Below are 27,876 nucleotides of genomic sequence, written 5' to 3'. Positions count from 1 at the left end.
AGGGAGACTTACAGGATAGACCCTGGAGAAGGAGGTGGGAGATCTGTCTGAGTGGAAAAGTTGGGTGCAATGTCTATGAATATTATTTTAACAATGCCAAGTATTTACTAATTAAGATTCCCCTCAATTTTAAATAACAGATATACATATATATTATATACACATGTGTACATATATTTTTAATCTTTCTGTAATTAATTTGAAGTTTTAAGTAGTGGAAGCAGTAGCATAATACATCTGATAATGTTGATAAGGGTTGCTCAGGTCAAGTAAGTGTCACACAAATATAAATCATGCTTGCTCCAGTTCTACAAGGACCCCACCACAGTCTTTGGGATGGAGGAAAATCACGGGTTTCCCATGTGCTCCTATTTTGGCTTCATCAGTCAGACTACGGATCTTCTTTTTCTTCAAATCCATCACAGCTGCCTCTATATTGTCCACCTGGAAAAAGGAGAAAAATATGGGTACATCTGAGACAATAAAATGCCAAATGCTGCTGTATGTCTTGAACTCATGCCATCTGTTTCCTCTGCCTTTGGACAGGATTATTCCTAAACCATCACATAGGCACTTGCCTGGAGTGCATGCAGCCCACAAAATAAGCCTACATTTTTCAGGAAAATAAAAAAAGATGAAAACTGCAACACCAAAGGCCATTCATGTTAGTGGATGTTTCTTATTGTAACCTACATTGTGTATATTATACTTTAGACATCTAATATTGAACAAACTTTTTCTTAGGGAGTTGGGTTTCTCATCCATACCAGAAAAAAAAAAAGGTTGTTATGTGTGGATCTTAAGTTCCTTAAAGGTTCATTAATAAACATTTGCTCCCCAGGTGGTGCTGTTGGGAGATGGTGAGCCTTTAGTAGGCAGGGTTTAGAGGGAGGTTTCCGTCATTAGAGTTATGCCTTTGGAGGAGACATGGAGCCACAGCTGTTCTTCCTCCTGGTGTGTTTTGCTTCCTGCCATGATGTGCTGCTGCCTTATCACAAGCAATGAAGGCAACAAGTCATGGGTTGGGAGCTCCAAGCCAGCGAGCCAGAATAAGCCTTTCATGTGGTGATATTTTATTTGTATGTTAATAAAGTTTGCCTGGAGATCAGAGGTCATAGCCACAAACAGAAGTCAGGCGGTGGTAACACACACCCTTAATCCAATCACATGGCATGCAGAGTGAAATGAGCCTTTAATCCCAGTACCGACCATAGACACCCGGAGGTCTATATAGACAGGTAGTGACGAGGAAGTCATGTGGCTGGGCTTAGAGCCAATGAAAAGGCAGAACAGGAAAGCAATAAAAACACAGGTCAGACAGGAAGAATCTCTCTCTGTGGAAGCTACTGCATGGTGGTAAGCTCAGGTTAGTCATGGTTATTCACTCTAATCTCTTCAGCTATTACCTCTGCAGTTGGCTCTGTGTTTCTTATTTAATAAGACTGTTTAGAAATTCTTCTATACTTTCATTTTTACAAGTACGTTGTCTCTGCTATTTCTTATAGTGAAAGAAATCTACTAGCCCAAACATCTACCATTTGAATAATTAAAATAAGGTGTTTCTGTAATCCCAAGCTCCCCTGACTCTCCCAGAAATCCTACCTGGTTATGACCTTTGAGATTAAAACTAGAAATGAAAATCACTGCAAAGCTGCTATCAAAATGCTACTTCCACCTTAAGACCACAAACTTGTGACTGTACAATTCTCTGCTGAGTCGCTTCAATGTGTCTCATTTATTTGCAGTGCAGGGGAGGAGGACCAGACAAGTGATGGGGACAGTGGAAGCTCTGTGTGATAATGGCTTAGGTTGCAGGGGCCGGTAAGTTTAGGGGATTTTGAGTGACAACTCATGTATCCTGCAGGGTTACACACACAAATACAGATACATGTATTAGTCAGAGGGCTTAGAATCGATGACACCCCAACAGCAACAATTCAGACACCCAGATCTTGGTTTCTGACACCATTCTCCAGTTATAGGATCAGGACTTCTTGGAAAAATACTCAATTCTAGGGTTACAGTGGGGAATGTGAGTTTGCAGCCACAGGAAACAAGAGAGTTTAGGAAATTTTGTAGAGTTACTTATTTGTATGTGTAGGAATGTTCTGTCTGCATATATGTCTGTGTACCGTGTATGTGCCCAGTGCCTGCAGAGGCCAGAAGAGGGTTGGAGCCCCTGGAACTGGAGTTACAGTAGTGAGCTGCCATGCGGGTGCTGAATAGGACCGGGGTCCCCCAGAAGGGCAACAAGTGCTTTTAACTGCTGACCACTGCTGAGCCACCTCTCCCACCCCAGACAATAGAAAGTGTTTTGTTAATGGTGTGGTATGTCAACCCACATAGATTCAAATAGCTCCCAAGAGCTGAAGCTATAAATACAAGTGCAGGCTGATGCAACTTTCCATTTTGTAAGTGAGGCTTTGCATCATGGCTACCTTCCAAAGAGGAAGTATGGAGGAAAAAGAATAGTTGCTTTACAGTGGTATAAGGAACTGACTTAGGTAGATGAGCAAAGTTCATATATGTATTTCAAATATTACATTATATTTGGTTTTTTGAGACAGGGTTTCTCTATGTAGTTTTGGTAGACCAGGCTGACCTCGAACTCGCAGAGATCCACCTCGCTCTGCCTCCCGAGTGCTGGGATTAAAAGTATGTGCACCACTGCTGCCTGGCCTGTGTTATATTTATTGATGTGCAACAATAAGAATGGCAGCTGCCTTTCCAAATCAACAATCTCAGTTCAACCAGGAGAAAAACATCAGGCAACTCCCTTCAGTGACAGACAGTAACCATCAACACAAGGACAGTCTGAGACACTGTCATGGTAAGAGGAGTCCAAGGAGACAGCTGAATCTGACATGAAATTCTGGCACAACAACAACCAAAGGACAGCTATAAAAGATATGGAAAACTGAACAAAATCTAGACTTTAGTTGCTAATAATGGCTCAACCTTGGTTCATTAACTGTGACAAACATATCACACTAACGATCAGATGTTCTTTAATACAAATAATCTGAAGAAATCAATCATGCTTGTGATGACTGGGTCTTGTTAAATACCAGTTAGAGGAAGCCAACTGTAAAATGACATCTGTAACTCAATTTTGCAAGTTTGATTTATGGCCTGTGTGTAGATACTGATTTCAGAGAGCTACCTTTAATTCTGATTGGTATATCATCATCTAATGAGTACCTATTTGATAGGTCAAGGCAAAATGACATGTTGGAAATTACTTTAAGAAGGTTTAACAAAGAAAAAAGATGTGACAAGCTCTTGAAAACTGTTAAATCTGGGTGGTGGGAATTTAGGGGTTCATAATTTTTTTCTACTTCTCATGTTGAAATTTTATAAGTATATATTATTTATAAGTATGATGCCTTTTGATAACCTCTATTCAAACTATGGGAAAAATTTATAGAACATTCATTTTACCCAAGCATAAAGATCTACATCTACAGTTTAGATGTTAAATCCTGTATTTTAGTGTATTATCTAATAGTCCATAATCTAAGAACCAATCCTACGCTAAATGCCTTAGTTAGCTTTGTTCTGTTGAGATAAAACATCACGAGCAAAAGCAGCTCTGGGGGGAAAGGGTTTATTTCATCTTACAGCCTCAGATCACACTCTGTCACCGAGGGGAGTCAGAGCAGGACCACAGCTTACTGGCTTGTTCTCCTGGCTTGTCCTCTGGTTGAGAACCAGACCCATTTAAGGCCTCCTACAGGTCCCAGTGAAGGGCAAAGAGAACAGCAGTTCAGTGTCCTCGTCCAGGGGCACACTTGGCAAGGTCCAGTCTGGGGCTGGAGTGAGGACCTCAAAGGAGTCAAAGTTACAGTTTCTGGGGATCTTTCTCTTCTCCCTGAGCTGTGGTTATCAGTCCTAATGGTGGATCAGAGGTATCCTGTGTTCTCTTTGCCTACTATGTCTGATTTAGCTCTCTGCTGACCTTGGTCATTTCCCCCCTGTAAATAGTAATATAAGAAGCTGTGCAAGATTTCCCCATCCCAGCTTTTGCCTTTGTCTTCTTTATTTATTTACCATCCCTTAATACTTTGACTCCCTTTGGGACTCTTATTCTTGAGGGTTTGGGTCATTGTCTTACATACCTTGAAACCACCTGCCTAGGTGTGGCACTGCTCACAATGGATTAGGCCTTCCCACATCGATCACTTAACCAATAATACCCCACAGGCTTGCCTACAGGTTGATCTTAGGGAGGCACTTCCTCAGGTGAGGTTTCTTTCTCTCAGGTGACTCTAGTTGAGAAAAACCCAGCCAACAAGCTAACCCTTCTAAAATGGAACAAGTCACTTTTAAAGATCCTTATTGGACCATCATCTATTTCTATTACCATTTCTTTCCTGACTCATTTGATTTTAAAGATCTTGTGTTAGACCCATCCTTCTGTTAGTGCTGCTGTGAAAGTTACAATCCTTTCTAATATTAGATTATTTTTAATGTGTGTCTGAGTGTGGGTATGTACTGGTGGGTGCAGGTGCCTGGAGGCTGGAGGGACCAGGTCTTCTGGAGCTGGAGTTACAAGAGGTTGTGAAGGCCTGACATAGGTGCTCTTAACCACTGAACCATCTCTCTAGCTTAGTGGTTCTCAACCTTCCTAATGCTGCAACCCTTGAATACAATTCCTCACGTAGTGGTGACAACCAGAGAATTATTTTTGTTGCTACTTCATAACTGTGATTTTGCTACTGTTATGAATTGTAATGCAAATATCTGGTATTTCCAATGGTTCAAGGCGATCCCTATGAAAAGGTCATTCAACCCCCAGGGGTCGCAACCCACAGGTTGAGAACCACTGCTCAAGCTCCAAATTTACACTTCTTTAAGAATTCTCTCAATACGTTATTTGATTACAAAAAGATTAAAACAAAACTGTCTTTATTTTCTGAATTGAAAGTACATGCAATAGCTGCAAAAATGCAAAAACAAACAAACAAAAAGCCCCAACAACTTGCTTTGGGAAATAAATTCTAGCCGCCCCCCCCCCAACAATAAAAACAACATGGTCAGTAACACCCACTTTTAAAAGTGCCTTCGCTATCCTGCACACTAGCAGTTGTGCCTCAGACAGTTCTGGGAATGTCATTAGTGTAAGTCTGGGCTGTTTGACCCCCTCTTTAACTTCTTGCCAGCAACTGAATGTGTCTATGTGAGTCTGGAGCCAAGGCTGATTCTCCCTCCTTATGCTGAGTGAAGAGTGGCAGTATCAAAGCTGTAAAGTGTTTGGATTATCATGTTTAGGAGTCAGAAGAATCAGGCACATTTTTATCGCCTTAAGTACTCAGTGGCCCCCTTTAAAAATGACAGTGTGGGGCTGGAGAGATGGCTCAGTGGTTACGAGCACTTGTTCTAACAGGACCTGGTTTGGGCTCCCAGCAGCCACAGTGGTGGTTCACTACCATCTGTAACTCCAGTTGCAGGGGACCCAGTGCCCTCTTCTGACCTCTGTGACACCAGGCAAGCAAGTGGTACATGTACACACATGCTGGTGAACACTCATACATATAAAACAAAATAAATCTAAAAAAAAATTAAAATGGCAATGAAATTTTCTTTGCTGGTAGGCAAATTTTTACCTTGTACCTTTAAAGTACATAATTCTCAGTTTAACAAATAAGCAAACTGCTATGAACAAGTAGCAATGTGCCACTTTTAATAGTTCATAAGAATTTGATTGATTTAACAGAGACTTCACTTTATGTAAAAGTACAATGTTGTTAATTGATAACAATAATGAATAAATTAAATCCTCAAACTGATTCAAATCTATTAACACTAAGTGAAAAGTTTAGATTAAATATTTATGTTTCAATCCTACCCTAAAGGGTGAACTGTATGAGCATAGCATTATTCTGAGTAGTTAAGTGCTTGCTGCTGCTTTCCTAGAACACCCAAGAGTTCCTAGACTTTGGCTCCCAGCACCCATGCTGGGTGGCTCACCACTACCTGTAACTCCAGATCCATGAGACCCAGTGTCCCACTCTGGCCTCCACAGGCACCCCATAATAATAAATCTTTTAAAACTGTCCCTCTTCCAAGGCTTCCTGTATGTTCCTAGGAATGCTCCTGGTGACACTTGTCCCCAAGTTTCCCGATTTGCTACCAAGCCTGCTAGTGACTATGTCCAGCTTTTCCCAATGCTGGACTCCACTGAAATGTTTACCAGTTGACACTAAAACACTTTTCAAGTCTAGATTTTAATGACAGGTGCTACAGTTTTGCTCTTGAGTATCCCCTGGAGGCCTGACCTCCAGAACATAGTTCTCTTGGGGTAGTGGAACCTTTAGGAAGTGGGACCTCATGGGAGGGAGTTAGGTCACTGGGGATATGCTCTTAAGGGGTGTGGTGGTTTGGAAGAAAATGGCCCCTTATAGGAAGCGGCACTATTAGGAGGTGTGGCCTTGTTGGAGGAAGTGTGTCACTGTGGGGATGGACTTTGAGATCTCCTCTGCTCAAGCTATGCTCAGTGTGACACACAGTTCATTCCTATGGATCAAGATGTAGAACCCTGAGCTTTTTCTCCAGCACCATGTCTGCCTGAATGCCTCCATGTTCCCTGCTGTGATGACAATGGACTAAATCTGAAACTGGAATCCAGCCCCAATGAAATGTTTTCCTTGAGTTGCCATGGTCACATTGTCTCTTCACAGCAAACTAAGACAAGGGGATGATGGCATACTGCCCTCTCATCTTTCTCTACAACAAAATACACTTATAAAACAATGTTAGTATGAAGAGAAACCTCACCAAACTGTCTGCCTCTTTTGCTTTGCCTTGTTCTTTGTAAATGGTGCCATCCTATGAAATCCCCCCTCCACTCTCCATCCCCCAACCCCAGTCTAGGAGACAGTGGCCCTAGGTTGTTTCACTATGTTACCCAGACTGTCCTTGAGCATGTATGCTCAGGTGACATTCCTGCCTCAGCCTATAGGGTGGGTGGGACAACAGGTGTGTGACACCATTGCACTGGACTGAAATTATTCTTTGTGTGGCTGCATGCAGGTCAGAGGTTGATGCTTTCTTCAATCACTCTCTACTTTTTCTGAGACATAGTCTCCGAACCTGGAGCTCATGGATAAGGCCAGGCTAGCTGGCTGGTGAGTCCAGAGACACCTCTGTCTCTGCCTCCACAGTATGGGGATTATAGACAAGTGTCACCACACTGGCTTTATGGGGACTGGGGACCAAGTTCAGGTCCTCACGCTTGTGTGGCAAGCTTACTAAGCCATCTTTCTAGGTCCCTGAAATTACTTTTGAAAGTAGAATTTCTCTCTTCTTGGTGGAAGAGCATTCCTCAGGATGGAGGAACTAAAGGATTTCACTAGCCTTTTACTTTAAAGTCACATAACTTTCATGAGGCATATATGGCTCAATGAAGAAGGACTTGAAAACACCAAAACATGAACAGGAAAACAACTCATCTATTATGTGGCCATTCCAACATCGAAACTTGAACAGTGCTGCATGTTTTTACCATTTACCTATCTTACATTAATAATGGTATTTTTCTCATCAGGCTGCAAGAGTAAGATCATTCTTAAATCAAAGCTAATGTTCTTCCTGTGCAAACACCTGCTTCCCATTACTGTCTCCACTCTCACCCCTCCGGTTAAAGCCCTGAGGCAGCCAGGCTCTGCTGTCCCTCCCCAGCAATGTCTAGACTGCACTGCCCCAGCATGCATACCTCCTCCCACTTCAGCTCACATTCATCATGCTATGGCGCACTTCCCCTGCACAGAGGCTCCTCTCCCTGATCATACACAATTGTTCCCTAAACCACAGGCTCCGCATCTTGCTTGGGCCCCAACAACATGCACCCAAAAGTCCTAGTGTATAGATCTTCCTCATACTGTTTGTGTCTTTCCCACACCTGCCCAATGAATCTACCCTTATGGCCATGAACCCACTCATGCCCTGGTGCTCCATACCATGCTAGCTCCCATGAGGGCATGCATCTCATAACACTTGGACTCTAGCTTCCTATGTTAATTATCATGTCCTGCCATGATGTACTCTACATATCACTAGCTCTGACCCCACCTCCCTATGCTAAGCAATCTCCACCCTCAACACACACACACACACACACACACACACACACACACACACACACTCACCACTCTCCCTCATATTGCAGGTCCAATCCTGTGTGGACCTCTTACCATATATGGCTTCCACTCACTCAGGGCCGTGTCTCATCTCCTGCAGCTGTCACACAGTACCAGAAATTGGGCAGTTCACAATCAACAGATGCTGATTTCTCACACTTCTAGAGCCATGAAGTGTGTCCCCAGCAGATACTACACAATCAGAGGTTTCGAATGAGGTCTCAGTGAGAAAGAACATATGACACTAGGCAGAAGAAAACCATCTCTCCAATGGGTGGCCTTATGATGGCAAAAACGGAGCGATTCTATGAAAGAAATGGCAAAAGACATACAAACTGGAGAAGAACTATGAACACTTACAGATGTGTAGTTCTCCAATCTCCCCGCTCCCCAGAGTGACTCCATTTTACAGCCAGATGCATTAAGCTGTCTATCCTCCAGAGTGCAGAAAAACAAAGCCATCTTTCCACTGGACAATGTTTTCTGAGGCCAACAGAATCCCCAGTAAGAGCAAGGACAGAGTGCACCTAAACCCACGTTGCTGGGCTGAGTCTGCTTGGGTCCTGTTATCTAAGCTGCCTTAATACTAGGTGGTGCTCTAAGTCTATAGCATCAATTCTGCTGTAGAATGGGAGCCATGGAACAGAAGGGGTTGGTAGGCAGGTGCTGGCAATTTTGCAATTAGTCATCCACCATGTGGTAAACAAACCCATTCTACTCATCAAGGCAGAGCTGGATGAGTTACTCTTTGGGCTGTTGGGGCCCTTGAGTTCAGACCGACATTTCTTTCGTGTCTCCCCAGAAAAGTCATGCAACAAAAAGACAGACCTATCTTAATAATGTATATGACCAAACTGCTGGAGAAAGCTGAGGAAACCCATGTTTATGATTTGGTGCTTATGAACCTTCTACCTCATCAAGTTTTCAACAATCTTGAGTCATGTTCACAAAGGCTAGACATGTTGTTGCTTCCGGCATATGTGAATGCTGCTGGTCCCAACTCCCCACATTACTGGTAATTTGGAATTCAAATCATTTTATAGCTTAAAAAATTTCACATTAGCCTTTTTCTCAGAACACATCCATGACTATATATAGCACATTGAAAGCATGGCTCTTTCCATTACAAGTCAAGATCTAGGAGTTAGAAGGATGACTAAGCCGTTAAGAGCACTACCTACTCTTCCAGTTTAGCTCCTGACACCCACATGGAAACTCAACATCACCTGTAACTGAAGTTCCAGGGGATCCAGTGCCCTCTGTGCCCTCCCCTATCCTCTTAGATAACAGGTACATGCATATATACAGGCAAAACACTCATACACATTAAAAAAAAAATGGCAGGATCTAGGGACTTGCTCTCCAAAAGGCCTGCTTCAAACCTGCCTATTACCAATACGCAATGGTAGAAGGCATCATCAGAAGAGGCCACAGAGTCCTCCCTAGTTTTGTGGGGATACACACACATACAAACTCAGAGAGAAAGAAATCCAGCTACCGTCAGAACAACACTAAAAGTCCCGTTGAGCTCCCAGCTGTAAGAGTGCACTCAGTATCAGTCACATGAGGAGGGCGTCTGGGAAGGCACTGTGGTCACTGCTGCCATGTGTCACATGAGAAACCTTGAGTAGAAACTGGGCAGCAGCACTCCAACTCCCTGACTCATGTTCCTGAGCAAACAAAATGGTGCTGTTGACACCACTCTACTACACGGCCACAGGAACTGGAACGCTGACCACAGAGAGGGCTTCTGATTGGCTTTATCACAACGTTCTGTGCTTTAGAAGACAGTTCAAGACCCAAGTCCTTCAGCCAGAATAGAATATTACAGCTATAGTCCTGTAATGCACTGAAGCTGAACTCTCAATATTCTACTCACAAATATGTTTTCTGTTCAAGGAAAGGCAAGACATTTTGCTCCACCTGCTCTGAGGAACTCAGCCCACTTCATCTTGGGACACCATTATCTGAGAATGCCACAGCTATGAGAGAAATAAAAATTGTCCATTGTCCCCATCTTATAGTATCTCTCCATTCAGGAAGAAGGTAAGGCTATCTTGCCAATACCTATTTTTAAAAATTGCCAAGTTGAGGCTGGAGAAATAGCTTAGTGGTTAAGAGTACTTGTTGCTCTTCCAGAGGTCTGGAGTTCAGTACTCACATGATGGTTCACAACTGTCTGTTCCAGGGGATCCTATGCCCCCTGCTGGCCTCCACAGCACTGGCTTCCTTCATACATGGGGTGCACAGACATACATGCAGGCAAAACACCCGAACACATAAAATCAATCCTAAAAAATAAATCAATATAAACTGCTGTGTGCTGCAGAAATTGATAGATGACCCAGACTGATGCTCTCACTTTCTTCCTTTTAATGATAAAAACCTCTCTTATTCTGTCAGGACACATGGTTGCCTAGACATAGACTACATTCTCCAGTCTCTTTTGTAGACCACTAAGTTCAGGTCTGTGGGATGTGAGTAAAAGTGACAGATAAAATGCCCAAGTCACCTCATAGGCATTTGCTCTTATTCTCTCGGATTCCCTTCTTGTCGGTTGTTAAACAGCAGTGCCTGAGGCAGTCCCATAAACCACGTGTGACAGTTCAGGACGGGAAAGTGAAATCTGTGTAATTAAGCCACTTGGTGTGCGGCGACTTCAGGACAACAGATGCGTATCAGACTGGAGTAGACCGGGCACTTTCTACACTGTCACGTGTCACCTCCCTCATTTTAGGCTCATAACATCTCTATTTCCCTCTTCTGATCTCTGCTTTGGGATTTGCTGTTACTTTCCTGGACTCGCAGTCCTTTTTACTTAACTGAACTTCTGACTCACAGCTGGCCTCCTTTGATGGCATGAGCTCTCTTGATGTAGAACCTAGACCACACAGTGGAGGAGAAAGAAGAGTAGACTCAAAGGCAGATGGTCCAGCTTTTCATCCTGGGGGCTTACACAAACCCTCTGTCCACCGGTAAAACCTGCAGCCAAAGTAACCTCCAAGGATGAAAGAAAGGATAAACACAGGCTGTGTATAGTCCCCTGGCCTGATGCTGCATAGCTTCCCCAACTTCACATTTTAAGGTCTGATCGTATAATGAAGGCAACTGGCCACATGGCTAAGAGTGCATTTGTCCTGGAAACAGAACAAATCTGGGTTTGAACCTGAGCCTTGCCATGTACATGTAATGTTACTGTGGGCAAATTAATCAAGTCTTGTTTTTTCTCCTGTCATATGGGTTAGTAGCATCCTAATAGATCAGCTATGAGAGCTACAGAAAACAATGTTCCTCAAGTATTTCATATATGCCAAATGGGATGCATGTGCTTGTCAGCTGTTATGATGGCCTTTCCCCACACAACTCCCTCTGCTGTAGCAGCCCTCTCCTCCTATTCTCTGGCGGAATCCTTCATAGTCATTATAGCCAATGCCCCGTGATACCTTGCAGCCCCTTGACCTGAGCAATCCATTTCTACCTCATTGTATTTCTGAGAAGACATACATCTTAATTCCATTATCATAGTAGAGTACACTTGACTGTTTAAATATCCCCACCTCACTGGAGACATGGTTCATGTATTTTGCTGAATTCCAGGTACTTAGAAGAAAGTAGGTTCTCATGTTTGAATATATCTTTGACTTCATTCTGGTCAACCTAGCTCTCTTCTGGATTAGGACTGAGGCTTTGCCATTAATTCTGTCATGTCTTGCTGATGAATTTTCCTATCAAGTTCTTTAAGCTGAAGCCTAACTGGTGTTGCTGGTAGCCTCACAGCCAGTTAGCCAAACATGACCATCTGCAGATAAATATTCTCTAATAAGAATGCTCTTGTCAAACATTTCTTTATGTTTTCTTAGATACTGCTAGCAAAATGCAGTTTAGAATACAAAAATCCAGGGCCCGGAGAGATGGGCCCATGAGTAAATGTGCTTGCCACCAATCCTGATGGCCTGAGTTGGAACCCCAGAACACGCACAGAGGAAGCAGAAAACTGGCTCTTGAAAGTTGCCCTCTGATCTCTGAGTGCATGGTATAGTATTTGTGTGTGTGTGTGTGTGTGTGTGTGTGTGTGTGTGTGTGTGTGTGATTTTTTTTAAAACTTCAGTAATTGAAAATAAATTGGTTTTTTAATAAGGAACAAGTTTTTTGTTTGTTTGTTTTGTTTTTGTTTGTTTGTTTGCTGTTTTTATTTTCCAAGGCAGGGTTTCTCTGTGTGTAGTCATGATTGTCCTGGAACTTACTCTGTAGACTAGGCTGGCCTCAAACTCACAGAGATCCACCTGCCTCTGCCTCCCAAGTGCTGGGATTAAAAGCATGCGCCACCACTGCCCGACAAGTTATTCAATTTTTTAAGGATAGATCAGAATTATGAGAATACTTCGGCTGGGATGTAGCCCAGTGTCTGGCACATGGTTAGCTTGCACGAGGCCCTCAGTTCAATCCCTGGCACTGCAACTAAAGCCTCAGCATGTTGATGCAATTCTTACTTGTTAAACTTTCTTCATCTACCTAATTGCCTTGTAGTGATAGTGAAAAGCACTTACATTCCTCTTACAAGGGAGGCCACATTTAATCAAAACATACACTCTGGTGGCCTATTTTAAGTCTATTGGATCTAGCTGTCTTCAAAATACATTGATATTATTGTTATAGTTTCCTGAAAGGAGAGTGAACGCATGCACATTCATACACATATACATACTTGCATGAATACACAGACATACACATTCGCCCTAAAGAAGAATAATAGTACCATTCATTTTAAAACATAGTCAAAGATTCTGGAGAGATGGCTCAGAGGGTAAGAGCACTGGTTGCTCTTCCAGAGGTCCTGAGTTTAATTCCCAGCAACCACATGGTGGCTCACAACCATCTATAATGAGATCTGATGCCCCCTTCTGGCCTGCAGGCAAACATGCAGGCAGAACACTGTACATAATAAATAAATCTTAAAAAAAAAAAAAAAAAAAAAAAAAGATCCTGGTTATATGTAGGCTCAAACAGCACAAAGCATTTGTGCGAGAGAGATTTCAAACAGCATACATTAAGATGGTGAAATACCTCAATGCAGAGGTGATGCATTCCTCCAGCCTTCTTCTTCTGCAGAAAGCCTGCGATTGGACTGTCACTCCCCAGTGGGTGAAGAAGTTCCAGTTTGGTGTTGCCCAGGTCGACAAAAACAACAGATACTCCATGTTCCGGAAGAGGGACCGCCTCACTTACCTGGGCCCCTAGAACATCCCTATAAAATGATGAGGCCTTTCCCAAATCTGGCACTGCTATGGCCACGTGATTGAGCCGACCCAGGTTCCACACAGGACCTGACACTTGATGCAGGGACTGTGAGTTGGAAAAACTTCTCCCTGTGGCAACTGGAATTTGGACTCTGGAGAAAAGCCCTGAAAAAAAAAAAATCAAATGGCCATTGATATCTCTCTTTTGAGAATTCATGTACTTCTAAATTTAATTTTAAAAACTAACCCAAGAACTGTAAAATGCATTGTTTACATTATCTGTGTATTTTAACTATTTGATATTAAATTAGAGAGAGTTATCTGAAAACTACTCCCTCTGCTCTGCCAAGAATTAAAGATCTGTGTGTCACCCAAGCCTGGAGGCAGAGCCAGGAAGAGTGGACGTTCAAGGCCTGCCGAGGCTGCAGAGTGTGTTCAAGACCAGCATGGGCAGGTTAGTGAGACTGCCTCAAAAGGGAACAGAACGAGGGCGAGGACACAGCTAAGTGGCAGAGCATTTAACTACTAAGCACCAGGCTCTCGGTTCAAACTGCAGAAGGGAAAACTATTTGTTTAGAATTAGACTCTCATGCTTGGGGCCAGAGAGATAATTTAGAGGTTAGGAGCACTTTCTGCTCTTGTAGGAGACCCGAGTTCAGTTCCCTTTTGCCTGTAACTCCAGCTGCAAGAGGATTCTATGCCTCTGGCTCCCAAGGGTACTTGCACTCAGGTACACAAACCCACACCCAGACCCAAACGTGCGCATTCTTAAAAACAATAGGAATATGTTAAAAATCCAGTTCTGGGCTTCACTTTCACTCTGAACAAAGAACACCACTTCTCATAGTAATTTATATTTACTGTAACACTTAGGGGTAAAATTTTGCACATTAGGAGTACTCAGTGACGTTTGCATTTTATGTAACTCTGAATGTGATCGCGAGCAGCCCACACTCAATGATCAGAACAGGCAATTTTTTTCCCAGTCTGTATCTATTTTTTGTTTTACACCATGGGATGAATTCATGAAAGGTGCTATGCAGTACTTGGGGTGTATATTTTGTTTACTATCAACTAAGGAAAGCATCTAACCTCTTGGTGGAAAGTTAGAACGAGGTGTATATAGCATGTTGGGATTTCTTCTGAGCCAGAGTTTTACACTATTCCTTCATTTAATTTTGACACAACAGAAGCAGAACTCACTCAATGTGCTGGATAGTTTTTATGAAAACCTGACGCAAGGTAGAGTCATTTGGGAAGAGGAAACCTTAATTGAGAAAATGCCTCCACCACATGGACCTTTGGGGAAACCTGTGGTACATTTTCTTAACTGGTGACTAATGTGAGGGAGCCTAGCCTATTGTGGATCGTGCTACTCCTGAGCTGGTACTCTGGGTACTATAAGAAAGCAGGCTAAGCAAGCCTGTAAGCAGCACTCCTCCATGGCTTCTGCCTCAGTTCCTGCCATGAGTTCCTGCCTTAGCTTCCCTCAGTGATGGACTGTGACCTGAAGGGTAACATAAAATAAACCATTTTCTCCTTCAGTTGCTTTTTGTTGTAGTATTTGTCACAGCAATAGAGACTTAACTAAGACATTTATGAACTGAAGAAGATGATGTGTGTGGGTGGGGGAAGGTCCTCTCTCTGTTATTCTCCTCCCTACTTCTGGGCTTTAAGAGACAGACTCCACAGAATGAAAACTATATACATACGATGTAAATACTGAACTGTAAAAAATGTAACATGTACGCTAGTGTGCTGGCTGCTTTTGTGTGTCAACTTGACACATGCTAGAGTCATCAGAGAGGAAGGAGCCTTGGTTGAGGAAATGCCTCCATGTGACCCAGCTGTGAGGCATTTTCTCAATTAGTGATCAATGGGGGAAGGTCCAGGCCATGGTGGATGGTGCTATCCTTGGGCTAGCTCTATAAGTGCCCTTGGTCCTGGGTTCTATAAGAAAGCAGACCCAGCAACCATGATGAGCAAGCCAGTAAGCAGCACCCCTCCATGGCCTCTGCATCAGCTCCTGCCTCCAGGATCCTGCCCTGTTTGAGTTCCTGTTCTGACTTCCTTTGGTGATGAACAGCAATGTAGACGTATAAGCCAATAAACCCTTTCCTCCCCAACTTGCTTTATGGTCATGATGTTTTGTTGCAGCAATAGAAACAGTTTAAGGTTTTCTACTACATCATCGTCCATATGACAAATTACTGAAAAACTCAAAAGTGCTCCTCACCAGTAGTTAATGTAGTCCAATGTTATGTACTTTATGTATTGTCATGAAATCTAAGTGTATTAATACTCAAGATACACAAATAGAAATGCACAATTGAAACCTAATCCCCACAAAGAGAATCTTTACAATGTGAGTTTTCTTTTTTCTTTTCTTTCTTTCTTTCTATTTATTTATTTGTTTATTTGTTTGTTTGTTTGTTTGTTTGTTTGTTTTTCGAGACAGGGTTTCTCTGTGCAGCTTTGCGCCTTTCCTGGAACTCACTCTGTAGACCAGGCTGGCCTCGAACTCACAGAGATCCACCTGCCTCTGCCTCCCGAGTGCTGGGATTAAAGGTATGCGCCATCACCGCCCGGCATGAAGTCTTCTATTCTATCTGTTTTCAAAATGTACTAGGAACACCCACTAAATATTCAATTTTCTGGTTCAGTGTGAAGAGTAGATAGGCTGTTCCAAAAACATAATGCAGTGCCAGACACTTATAGCAGGCTCACAGTGAGTTCACCCACTCTTGCTGCTAAGTGTCGGGGGCCAGACCAATTCAAGGCTGTCACAGAGGTTTTGTTAAAAGGACAAAAGGGACGTTTAGTTCTATGTCCTTGCCTAGGGACAGACTTGGCAAGGTCTAGACTGGGACTGGGCCAACGTTTCAAAGGAGTTTAGGTTTCAGTTATGGGAACCTGAATTTCTTCCCTGAAAGGTTGTGGATATCAGTCCTAAGGCAGCTGTGTCTGAGGTATTCTGTGTTCTTTGTCAATATTGTTTGATTTAGTTTCCTGCTGACCCATGGCCCATTCCACCCCCAACAGATAGTATGTTTTAATAGTATAAATAGTATAGTATAAGATGCTGTACTTCCTAATAAACTTCCTTGGCATAAGTCATCAGCTTTGTGCAAGACCTCCTGGTCCCAGATATCTATCTTCTGTATATAACCATCCCAAGTCCTCCCCCTCAACACCTTACCAGTTGGGATACTTTATTGTGGTTTGTGTCAGCTAAATTGCACAAACATTATCCATAAGCCTATTTCAAGAGGGCACAGTAATACCATTTCACAAATGTGTGGGGCGTGGATGAAGTCCCGAGTGAATGTGTGTTGTTGACATGGGCACAGTCATGTCAAGGACCCCAATGCTCGACCCATGGGAATGGCAAAGTCCTCCTCTAGTCCAAGGAGGAGAGTGTTTGGGAACAACTGACAAATGTCCACAGAACCTGGCAACAGCAGCTCCCTCCTCCCAGACGACTGCAGCCCGAGCCTGCTCCCTTAAGGAGCCCTCCCATCTAGAAGAGCTAACCCAGCCCTTCTGTACTGTGCATAACACACACACTAGGTTTCCCGGCTGTGCTGGTGCCCTCCATCAGAGTGAGCACAGCCCACTCCATCCCAGCTTTCCCGTGTGTGTGTCTGTCCTTCCTTTACTCCTGAGTCACCCCTGTCAGCTTTCCAGGACCCAGCAGGGGAAGACAATGCACAGATGCCAACATCTTTAGTCAAACCGCTGCTCCCCCTCTCCTTCTGTGCTCCTCCTGACGGTGCTAGTTTGTAATGGGGTCAATACAAAAGTATTTGTGTTTTTAAAACAACACAGATGGATAAGGTCAGTGAGCTTCCAGACAGTTTGTGCAGTAAGAAGTTGTAGGGAGATGTCAAATATTGAGTCCAGGTCCCACCTCTGATGGCCTCCCACTAGGAGGAACACATAGAAATGCCAAAGGAGCAAATGACAGAGCATTCAACAGAAAACCAACTTTAATGTCCTATGCAGTCTGCCTAAGGATATCGCAGACTCTGGCACATCCAAGGAGGCCTAAGGGGCAGTTATTGGGGCTTTCTCTGTAGCTTCTTATCATTGGGTTGACTGGAACAGCTGTCTCTCTTGATTTAATAGAAAACAACCTTTCTTGTATATGTCTTACCTACGAAGGACAACAGTATGTTGTAGTTACTAAGCTTTTGACACCATCTTACCTCTAGAAATAAGTGGTAACTGGTTTCTCTAGGGATAAGATAACTGGTTTGACGTATCTCTTTTTATTGGCTTTCTTTGGTCTCTGAAATGCATATTTTAGGGATGGTGTAGAAGGTTACTGTGATACCAGTGAGAACTCAGTGATAGAGTTTACCTCAAAATGAAGGGACTGGGCTGGCAGAGTGGAGCACACCTTTAATCCCAGCACTCAGGAGGCAGAGGTAGGCAGATCTCTGGAAGTTCACAGCTAGCCAGGACTACATAGCAGTTCCAGGCCAGCCAGAAAAACGTAGTCAGACCTTGTCTTGAATAGATAGATAGATAGATAGATAGATAGATAGATAGATAGATAGACAGACATAGACAGATGAAAGGGATAGGATACAAACACAGAGTCAACAGGCACATCAGACACTCAGTAGCATCAGTGATTGTCAGGAAAGGCAAGTGGGTTTCCATGGTGAGATGCACTGCTTCACACCCAACAAGAAGGCAAGAAGAAAAAAGAGGAAATCAAAAAACTTGTACGTTGTTGAACAAAAGGTAAAATGGTGTGGCTGTCATGCAATGGTTCAGCAATTCCCCCCAAAACAAAAATTAAACACAGAATTATCAGAGGACCCAATATCTATTCCTAAGTACTCAAAAAAAACCCTAAAAATCAAAGCTCAAACAAAAAATGCATACACTGATATTCCCAGCAAACACATTCCCACAGGAAAACAACGGGCTACCATCCAACCTTACTGACACTATACCATGGAAGAACCTCTACACACATCATGCTAAATGGTAAGAGCAGAACATAAAAGTTACACACAGTATGATCCTATTTATATCTCACAACAGAACAGCTCACAGCAGAGACAGGCAGAATCGTGATTACTAAAAGCTGGGGAGAGGGAGAATGGGGACTGTGGTGGCTTGAATGGAAATGGAGCCCATAGGCTTGTATATTTGAGTGCCTGCTTCTCACTTGGTGGAACTTTGTGGGAAGGATTAGGAGGTGGGGTCTTGTTGGAGCCATGTCATTAGGGGTGGGCTTTGAGGTTTCAGAAGTTGATGCCATTCCTGGTGTCTCTTCCTCTGCACCCCACTTGCTGATAAAGGAGTAAGTTCTCAGCTACTGCTCCAGTGACGTGCCTGCCTGCCTGTGGCCATGCTTCCCCATGATGGGCATGGACTCACCCTCTGAAACTATAAGCCCCCAATAAACACTTCCTTCTATAAAAGTTGCCTTGGCCATGGTGTCTTCATAGCAATAGAAACATAACTGAGACAAGAGTGACTGCTTACTACATGTGAGTTTCCTTTTGGGTTATGAAAACATTTTGCAGCATGAGAAAGGCCACACGTGTACAACATGGTGAATGTAATAAATACTGTCCATTTTTAATAGGTGAACTTCATAAAGGAGGGAAAGGCATGGTTCTGCAACATCTTAGTCAGGGTTTCTATTGCCGCAACAAAACACCATGACCAAAAAGCAAGTTGGGGAGGAGAGGGTTTATTAGGCTTATACTGCAGCATTGCTTCCTTCATCTCTGAAGGAAGTCAGGACAGGAACTCAAACAGGGCAGGATCCCAGAGGCAGGAGCTGAGGCAGAGGCCATGGAGGGGAGCTGCTTACTGGTTTGCTTACAGTTTCAGAGGTTCAGTCCATTATCATCATGGCAGGAGCATGGCGGCACGCAGACAGACATGGTGCTACAGCTGTAGAGCTGAGAATCTTACGTCTTGCAGGCAACAGGAAATGGACTGAGACAATGGGCGGTATCCTGAGCATAGGAAACCTCAAAGCCCATTCCCACAGTGACACACTTCCTCCAACGAGGCTATACCCACTCCAACAAAGCCACACCTCCTAACAGGGCCACTCCCTATGAAATTATGGAGGTCAATTACATTCAAACTACCACATGCAGTAAGAGTCTGTGGATAAAATCTTGTAGACCAAGCAACTGGGAATAAAGGGTTTTAAATAATGTGATTCCCCACCCTCAAGTTTTATTGAGGTATGACTGACAAGTATAAATATTATAACTGATAAGTTATAATTATAGATAAAAGTATAATGCTGAAAAGTTACAGTGTGATGTTTTGATATATGTATACCTTGTTTTGGCGTCAGGTCTTGTCAGGTCTTTCTCAGTAATTGGCTGGCCTGGATGGTCAGTGAACTTTGGTGAGCTGCCTGTGCTCCTTCCCCAGAGCCACACCTGGGACTGATACGTGCAATCAGACCCAGCTGTTTTACATGTATGCTGGCGGTCAGCACTCAGGTGCTCATGCTTGCAAGTGTTTTATGACTGGGCTAGCTCCCCGGCCTCAAGCTAATTGTGTACAGATTTTTTTATTCAGACTCTTAGGAAATCACAACTCTAGTTTTAGGTTTCTCTGCTCCAAGTCAGAAGGTATAACAGAGTTTTAGTCCTTTGACCTCCAGAATGTTTAATTTGTCATTCTTCCAGTAAGGAAGGATTAGTTTGCTTGAATAAACTACAATGCACCATTATCTATGAATAAACCTGTAAGGCGCTTATAAACAAGAGTGTTAAAAACAGGAGTGCAAAAAACATGGTAGTATAAAGGATTAAAGGGGAGTAACGGAACAGGAATGGGAGGGAATATGGGGAGGGATAATTAACACTAAAGATCATATGGAGACCTACTCCTATAGCAATTTCTCTCTCTCTCTCTCTCTCTCTCTCTCTCTCTCTCTCTCTCTCTCACACACACACACACACACACACACACACACACACACACACACTTTCAACTTGAATGGGGGTGTATAGCTCAATGAAAAAACACTGCCTACCACATACAAAGATCTGGGTTTGATCTCCTGCATCACAACCGAACAAACCCTCTGACTCATGTATACTGTTCATGACTATTTCTTCACTTGGGGAATTTCTTTTCATATAATATGTAAATGGAAACTAAACAATAAATCTGTCTTTCAGCAACCTATTAACCAGTCCTCCCCCAATGCTATATACTATCAAACACACCCCATTTAAATGGAGTTACCCTATAATGGGGCAACAATGCCTCCATTTGATACACAGGATAACAAATGCAAAGCCCAGTGCCTACTGCAAAGATTGGGTTACCTCTTCGGAAGTAATTGGTCTAATGGATAGCATAGATTCCCCAAACTGCAAGCTACTGCCAGTGCTCTTGGTTACCCTCCAGAACGCCAGTTGCTGATGACACCGCGTACCTCAGTGACAGACCGTGAAGAAACAAAGCTGGTACTCACTGGAAGCTTCATCACAGCTGGCTATCTTTCAAATGCTGTAGGGGCTATGCACACTACTGGAGGAGTAAAGTAACCATCAGTCTTACCTAACTGTGAACCATGACAGCTACAATTACCAGCCTGACAAGACACGCCCACTGGTGCAATAGCAGCACAAATGTCATGAGAATAACCAACGACTTTCTGATTGGGTTTAAAGGCACACTTTACAAGTTGAGACCATACCTGATACCACAATCAGTGAAATGAAACTGTGGCTAGACAGGTGATAGCCCCTAAGGGAGAACCTTCTACTCTCACTCTGATAAACGGGCATAGTATTAATCTGACTTTTAATGACGTATCGTTATACCCATAGATTAGTGCCTCTCTCAACCCTCATTGGAGAAGCTTCCAGTTAAGTAGCTGGTGATTAACACAGAGACTTGAAACTGGTCACAGTACAGAAAATAAGAACTCACTCAGTCCTAAATGGAACCTATATACCACATCTCCTCCTCCTAAACAAAGGATTACTGTGGGGGCGGAAAGGGTGTAAGGCCCAGAAACCGTGGATGACTACATGGAGCACAGCAGTGGAGCCTCACACATGAATCCAGAGCAGCTATGACGGCATGCAAAAGACCTCCAAAAACTTAATCCAGACAATCCCAACATGGAAAGAGAGGCGGGGGTGAAGTCCCACCTCTGGCTGAGGAGCTATTGGCAACTGACAGCTGGTAAGAGAGGGAAAGTCGGTTTTCTTTGAGGGTATCTCCCCCAGTAGTTTGGCCACACTTCAGTGGTAGGCTACACATCCTCTTGCCTCTAGCTCCTAAATACTAAGGTTACAGGCATGTTCCCCCAGACCATACCTCATTTTTCACTCTGGAAAATCTACCATGAGGGGTATGGTTTTTGAAATGGTTGAAAGTATTCAAGTATTTTCTGACTCCTGACATTTTGGTAGAGTTTGGCTGCTAGAGAGTATTAGACACACATTGCTATGCTTTTGGGTAAAGGAATATACATTACAGTCTTTCTGAGTTAGAATCTGTTGCTTATAATCCTCCAACTCTGACAGGGGTGTCTAGCTCAGTGACAGAGCACTTGTCTAGCATGCACAAAGTTCTGGGTTTGATCTCCGGCCACACAACAAAACTGCTCTGACTCATGTTTATGGTTTGTGACCATTTTATCACATGAGGATTTTTCATATACCATCGAAATGGAAACTAAACAATAAATCTCCCTTTGACCTTTGAGCAACCTACAGACCAGCTCCCTCCACCCAATGCTATATGCCTCAGTTTCTAGGAACTCTCCATGTTTTACCAACTGCTAGTATTCATCTTTAGTAGAGGATGGAATTGGATGGGTAAAATTAGATTCTATCCTTTCCCAAGTATAGAGCCACGGTTTTATTTCATTGCTATATTTATCAATCGATGCTATTATGAAATCTTGCCAAATCTGCAGTCCTTCCAAACTACATTGTGGAAGCCCAAATGCTGAAGTGGGAGGGCACAGTATGGTCACATGACTCTGCCTTTTGTCTACATGGCCATAAAATGGAGATAATGATAAAGGTGCACTGAATACCTTGTGTGATTTAATCTTTACCATGACCCTATGGGTTGGATATTATGGCCTCCATTTTCAGAATTATGGAATCAGGCCTACAGAGATTAGATTCTTTTCCTCAACATGACTTTAAGTGGCAAGGTAGAGCCTTGAGCCCAGGTTTGTCCGACATCAGAGGTGATACTGGGACACTACCGTGTTTAACTTATTCCTCTACAGCCCCTTTCCTTTCCTTTGTCTTCCTTGCTGGGGGCCAAACCTGTGCTCTTGCATATGCTGGACAAGTACTGCACCATGGAACTATACCCCGAGTCTTTTGCAACCCTTTGCTTTGCACTAAAAAAAAATAATTATTATTTTATTTTTGAGATAGAGTTTCATGTTGAAGGGATGCTAGCCCACTCTGCCTTACTGAAAAAAAAACGTTAGGTTACCTTCCTAAAGCTAGCCACCAAGGCCTATTCCCATATTTGGCCACTTCTTCCTCATGAGGCTGACAAGCCAAGTTCAGCAATCAGAAGGCCCTTTTGGCTCACCTAATTAACATGCACAACTAAAGTTAAACACCTCATCCTAACACAGGGTTGCCCCCTTTACCTTTATAAACTGCTATTTGCCTATGTGTCACATCTGTCTCCTCTCTATCCAGAGGCAGTCCGTTGTCCCTCCAGGACAGATATCCCTGCCCCTTTCCTTTGTCCCCTTCCCCTTCTCCCTCACCCCTTATTTCCTTTTCGTCTGTCCACATCCTAGCCCATTCTAACACAGACCTCCCCTTTCTCTTCCTAAGAATGACCCCTGCAAGGTCATTTGCTGCTGTTTTTCTGCCTGGGTCAGAAAGTGGCCACTTTAACTTTTCTTCCCTGTTTAAAGCAGTCTGTGAAAGCAGGTGTTTGGGGGTGATTTGTGCCCAATCAGGAGATCTGCGTGGAGTGCCCTTCATTGGTGCCGAAACTGGGACTGGCCAACAAACTCCCAATCCTTTTTCAGGAGGTCCAGTCCCCCTGGCGCCCAATTCCCTCACCCAACAGCGGCTGATTGTTAAGTCCCTAGACCCCGCTGCCCTAAACAGTCCCCAGGTTATCTAGTGACAGCTGTCGAGTGTCAGGTGTCCCTCCTCTGTCCTATGGGATTGGGGAGACTGCACCAACCATGACCGTGATTCACTGGTTAAGATGGACTCCCAGACTGGCACAGTCAATCAAGTCTGGTTTGGTAGGGGGCTTCCCCCTTTACTTTTGGTGGCTGCACTGCAGGAATCTGGTGTCTGCTCTGTACTGTCTGTGAAATCCTGTCCATAGGTCCCAGATTCACAGACCTACTGGAGTCTGGACCCACTGGGGTCATTCTCTTGGGGACGGAGCTTGGGTGACGACCCCCTCCCTCCCAGAGATTCTGTTCAGGGCCTCTCAATATACAGGGGATGCCTTGCCTCTCAACCTTTGGCCCACTGATCATCCACCACTGGTGATGGGTTCTGCATCATCCATTCTCACTGACTCGCCTTTGGGATGTCTCCTTCAGAATTTCAAAGGGTTAAAACTTTCAGACATCAAATCTCCTAAACTAATTCTCTATAGTACCCAGGCTTGGCCCTATACCTATTAGATAATCAGTCTAACTGGCCACCTAACAGCTCTGGATCCTAACATTATTCAGGATCTTTACAACTTTTGTGAGTGCACAGGAAAGTGGAAAGAGACCCATTACTTCTCCACTTCTCTCCTGTCTGTTCCAAGCCCTAGGTATGACTCCTATACTCGATGAACTCTTCTGAACTCCGTTGTAAACCTTTGCACCCTTTCGGGTGCTATTTAACTCTCTGTGCACCACAGGAATACTGACTGCCAGGCACTCTGTGCCCACCAGCTGCTGCCAGTCTCCACCCCCTTATCCTCTTCCCCTGTCTCCTCCTAACTTGCCTTCCCAACAATCTCCCTTGTCTGGCACCCTCTCCACTGCCCCTCCCCCACTTTCTCCACTCCATGTCCATCCCCTGGTTTTACAGAGCCTGGGCCAAGCCCATAGCTCCACAGGTCACGACCCTCAGGCCCAAACTTCAGCAGCTGTTACAGTCACCTCTGGCCACAAGGTGCTGGAGTCTCCCCCTTCCTTCCAGCCCACCTGAGCACATCAGTACTGGCCCATGGAGTATCAGCCTCTCCAGCACTCCTCAACAACAGGTCACTCTTCTCCCTCCAGAAACTGCAGTTCCCTTAGGCCCAAGTCTGGGCACAGGGACTCCCTTAGGGCCTCTGGGCCTGTGTGATGCCCCGCGGATCCCTCAGCTTCCTGCTGGAAGAACTATAGGTTCCCTAGGCCCATACAGGGCCACTGTGACCACCGACTCCTCTCCCTTCTTCCTCCCCCACTTGTTCCAGCTGTGCTGCTCCAATAGGCCCTCCCTCACTCCCAAAAACCAGACACCACTCCCTGTCCCTTCCCAAAGCCAAATTCTTCACTGCTGATAACCTAGTAAACTACTGGACAATTTACAGCCTTGTGAGAACACCTCCCTCCACCAAGGTCCCTGGTGCTGCCACTTCCCCCTTACCCTTCCCTGTCCTGACACTGCCTACATTATAAACTGTTAATGATAATAAAACATGCGTGTTAATTATCAGTTACCTCATAATCATACACTTTAATATATTCATAACTATACTTATAGAAGTGATTAATGACAGAAATAAACTTCATTTAACCTCATATATGTATCTGAGGCTTTAAAACAAGTAACTACGAAGTTTGTCTAATCCAGGTACACTTAATGATAATGGTCCTCAAACTCTTCAGAGATTTGTTAAATATGACATTCCAAAATGTTTAATTAAAAAAAGAAAAAGCTTTTCATAATAGAGAGACATGCCAGCTCCTGGCAGAACCCCTAATCTCCTCCAGAAAAGATGGATGGGCACAGAAGAACTCCACCTGTAGCTTGCTTTAAATGTGGTAACCTTAACCACTGAGTGAAAAACTGTCCCTCACCTTGACTGCTGCCAAGACCCTGTCCAAACAGTGGACAAGAAGGACACTGGGGAGTTGATTGCTCCACTTTGCTTAGACAAGGTAGGCTGCCCTTGTCTGTCAGAAAAGTCTGTCAGATCTTCTGATCTTGGCTGCCAAAAAAACCATGCTGCCCTGAGACATCTGTCTTCAACAACCATAGAGGAACCTAGGATGACTGTTCAGGTATTCAGTACATCTCTGTCATTTTAAATGATGCAGGAATCATTTAAGTTATATTTCCTACTCAAATTTATCCTTCACAGATCTCTGATGACCTTGACGATGAACTGTAGCTTTAACAACAACAAACACTCAGTCCATTTCATGTGTACAGTTTGCCTTGCTGACAGGCCTCACACTAATAAAGATTTAAAGTTTCTAAAGGTTATTAAAAAAAACAACAACAACTGACGAGTAAGTTATGTAGGTCAAGGAAAATGAATGATACAAGGTATGCAGGTCTAAGATAGGCCTAAAGTTAGGACAGTATGTGTTAAGGTCTAAAAATATAAAGGTTTAAGTCATGAAGGTTTGAGATATAAAAGCTTAAGTTGTGATAAGAAAGTAATATAAGGTATATGACAAGTTGTTTCAGATTTATTTCCTTTTCTCTTCGCCACCGTTGGGGTCCCCCTCACCCTCACCAAAGTCAGAATACATAATCAGTCCTCTAGACACCTCTAGATTCCTCCCTTAACTTGCTCCTTTCAAGACTCTTTTCTTATTCCCTCCTGTCCTATTCTAGGACTGAGCTACTTGTCTCCACCCCATCCTCAGTTTTTAATGTCATTAGTGTATGTCTGACAAGTAATACCTATTTTTTAAGAGACCTTGCTAAGAGAGAATATCTGATTCTGCCTTAGAAAATAGTTGCAAAAAAAAAAAAAAAAGAAAAGAAAAGAAAAGAAAAACCTATGGTGAACTAAGATGGTGACTTATATTTGACCAGGTATATAGAAAACATATCAACAAGAAGTATTAGCAAAACTTCAGCATTAGTTGTTAACTGGAAAATTATTTTAACTACTGCGCTCTGCCGAATCAGGCAGTGGTAGTACATGCCTTTAATCCTAGCATTTGGGAGGCAGAGGCAGGCAGATATTTGTGTGTGTGTGTGTGTGTGTGTGTGTGTGTGTGTGTGTGAGTGTCTGTATTAAACTGATTATAAGGCAGCTTAATCTATTAAGGTTACTTTTTTGTTTTTTGTTTTGTTTTGTTTTGTTTTTTGCCTGTGGTTCATCACTTTGTCTTGGGGGCTTGTTAGGACAGAAAAGGAATTTTGTGATTGGCCAGAAGGGCTGGAGGGATCAAAAAAATAAAATTAAAATAAAAAACAAAACAAAACAACAAAAAGCAAATTTAGTTTGAGAGCTGACTCTGAAAGATGACTAGTAGTGTAGGTTTCAACAGATGAGCAGACAGAACTTTCCAGGCAGGAAGTATAATATTAACAAAAGTTCATTGCCCCGAATACCTTTTGAGCATGCTAGCTAAAGGATTTGTCACAAATGTTACGGAGTAACTCTGGAACGACACTGCCTTATATTTTCTTCCAAACAGAAAATCTCAGACTGAGGGTAGTAACTGCCACCAGAAAGGACAAAAAAAAAAAGAAAGAAAATGGACGAGGAGAAAGTGAGACAGGCAGAAAACGTGGCCATCTGTCACTACAATTCTGCTTATCAATAAAAGAGACGGAGGTCAAAAGAACGCAAAGAACTTACAAATCCTTCTGAATGTTCCTTTCCTCTTTATGTCAGTTGAAAAATAGAAGGGGGTAAGTGCGTAAAACATGCTACGACTCGGGGAGACTTTTCAGGACTCGCCACTTCGTTGGTTTCTCCTGTCTCCTACAGCAGAGTCCCCTCCTGGTCCCAGCCTTGCCTGTGCTCCTGGGCAGGTACCCGTCTGATCCACGTTTGTCAAGGGCAACCCATAGCAGGGAGACGGACAAAAGAACTTCTGCACTAAGGGAACGCAGCTCCGGGAGCCCAGTGTTTCAGACCCAGGCCACCCGCGGCCTCCCGTCCAGTGCGCCCTGCGCCCCGGCGCCCCTGACGGTGCCCGGTATTCACCTGTAGCGCTCGCAGCCAACACGGCGGCCTTCACTATGCGCTTCATCTTGTGAAGCAACGCGCCTGCACAGCCACCTAGTAAGGCAGAGTGGACAGGGAAAGCGGGCAGGGGGCGGGGACTGAGGCCCGGGGGGCGTGTTTAAAGCGTATGTGGGCGGGGAAAACGGCTAGGGGCGGGGCGCGAGTCCAGGGGCGGAAACACCCTATTGGGGGCTGGGACATCCTGTCTGAATCTTGACCTACGGCAGAAGAGAGCAGAGAAAATTCATGGGCAAGGGGCAGGGCCTGACGCCAGGGGCGGGGCCACAAAAATCAGGGGTTTGACTGATGTCTACAGAGGGCGGGGAAAAAGCAGTGACAGGGCGCGGGAAAGGGGA

At 43.8% G+C, this 27,876-nt stretch overlaps 1 protein-coding gene across 1 annotated transcript; it reads right to left on the bottom strand.

Annotated features, from left to right (window-relative positions):
* Positions 1–156: 156 nt before the first annotated feature.
* On the bottom strand, positions 157–27,707 carry Mcee (methylmalonyl-CoA epimerase). The gene is made up of 3 exons (XM_036201722.1): positions 27,500–27,707; positions 13,203–13,540; positions 157–444 (listed from the first exon to the last, which is right to left on the bottom strand). The coding sequence occupies exons 1-3, from the start codon at positions 27,543–27,545 to the stop codon at positions 292–294; spliced, it is 537 nt and encodes a 178-aa protein (XP_036057615.1). The 5' UTR covers positions 27,546–27,707; the 3' UTR covers positions 157–291.
* Between the last annotated feature and the right edge of the window lie 169 nt (positions 27,708–27,876).

The sequence above is a fragment of the Onychomys torridus genome, chromosome 1, assembly GCF_903995425.1.
Source record: "Onychomys torridus chromosome 1, mOncTor1.1, whole genome shotgun sequence".
Classification (NCBI taxonomy): Eukaryota; Metazoa; Chordata; class Mammalia; order Rodentia; family Cricetidae; genus Onychomys; species Onychomys torridus.
The sequence above is the reverse complement of the archived record's forward strand: the minus strand, read 5'-3'. Positions and strand labels throughout refer to the sequence as shown.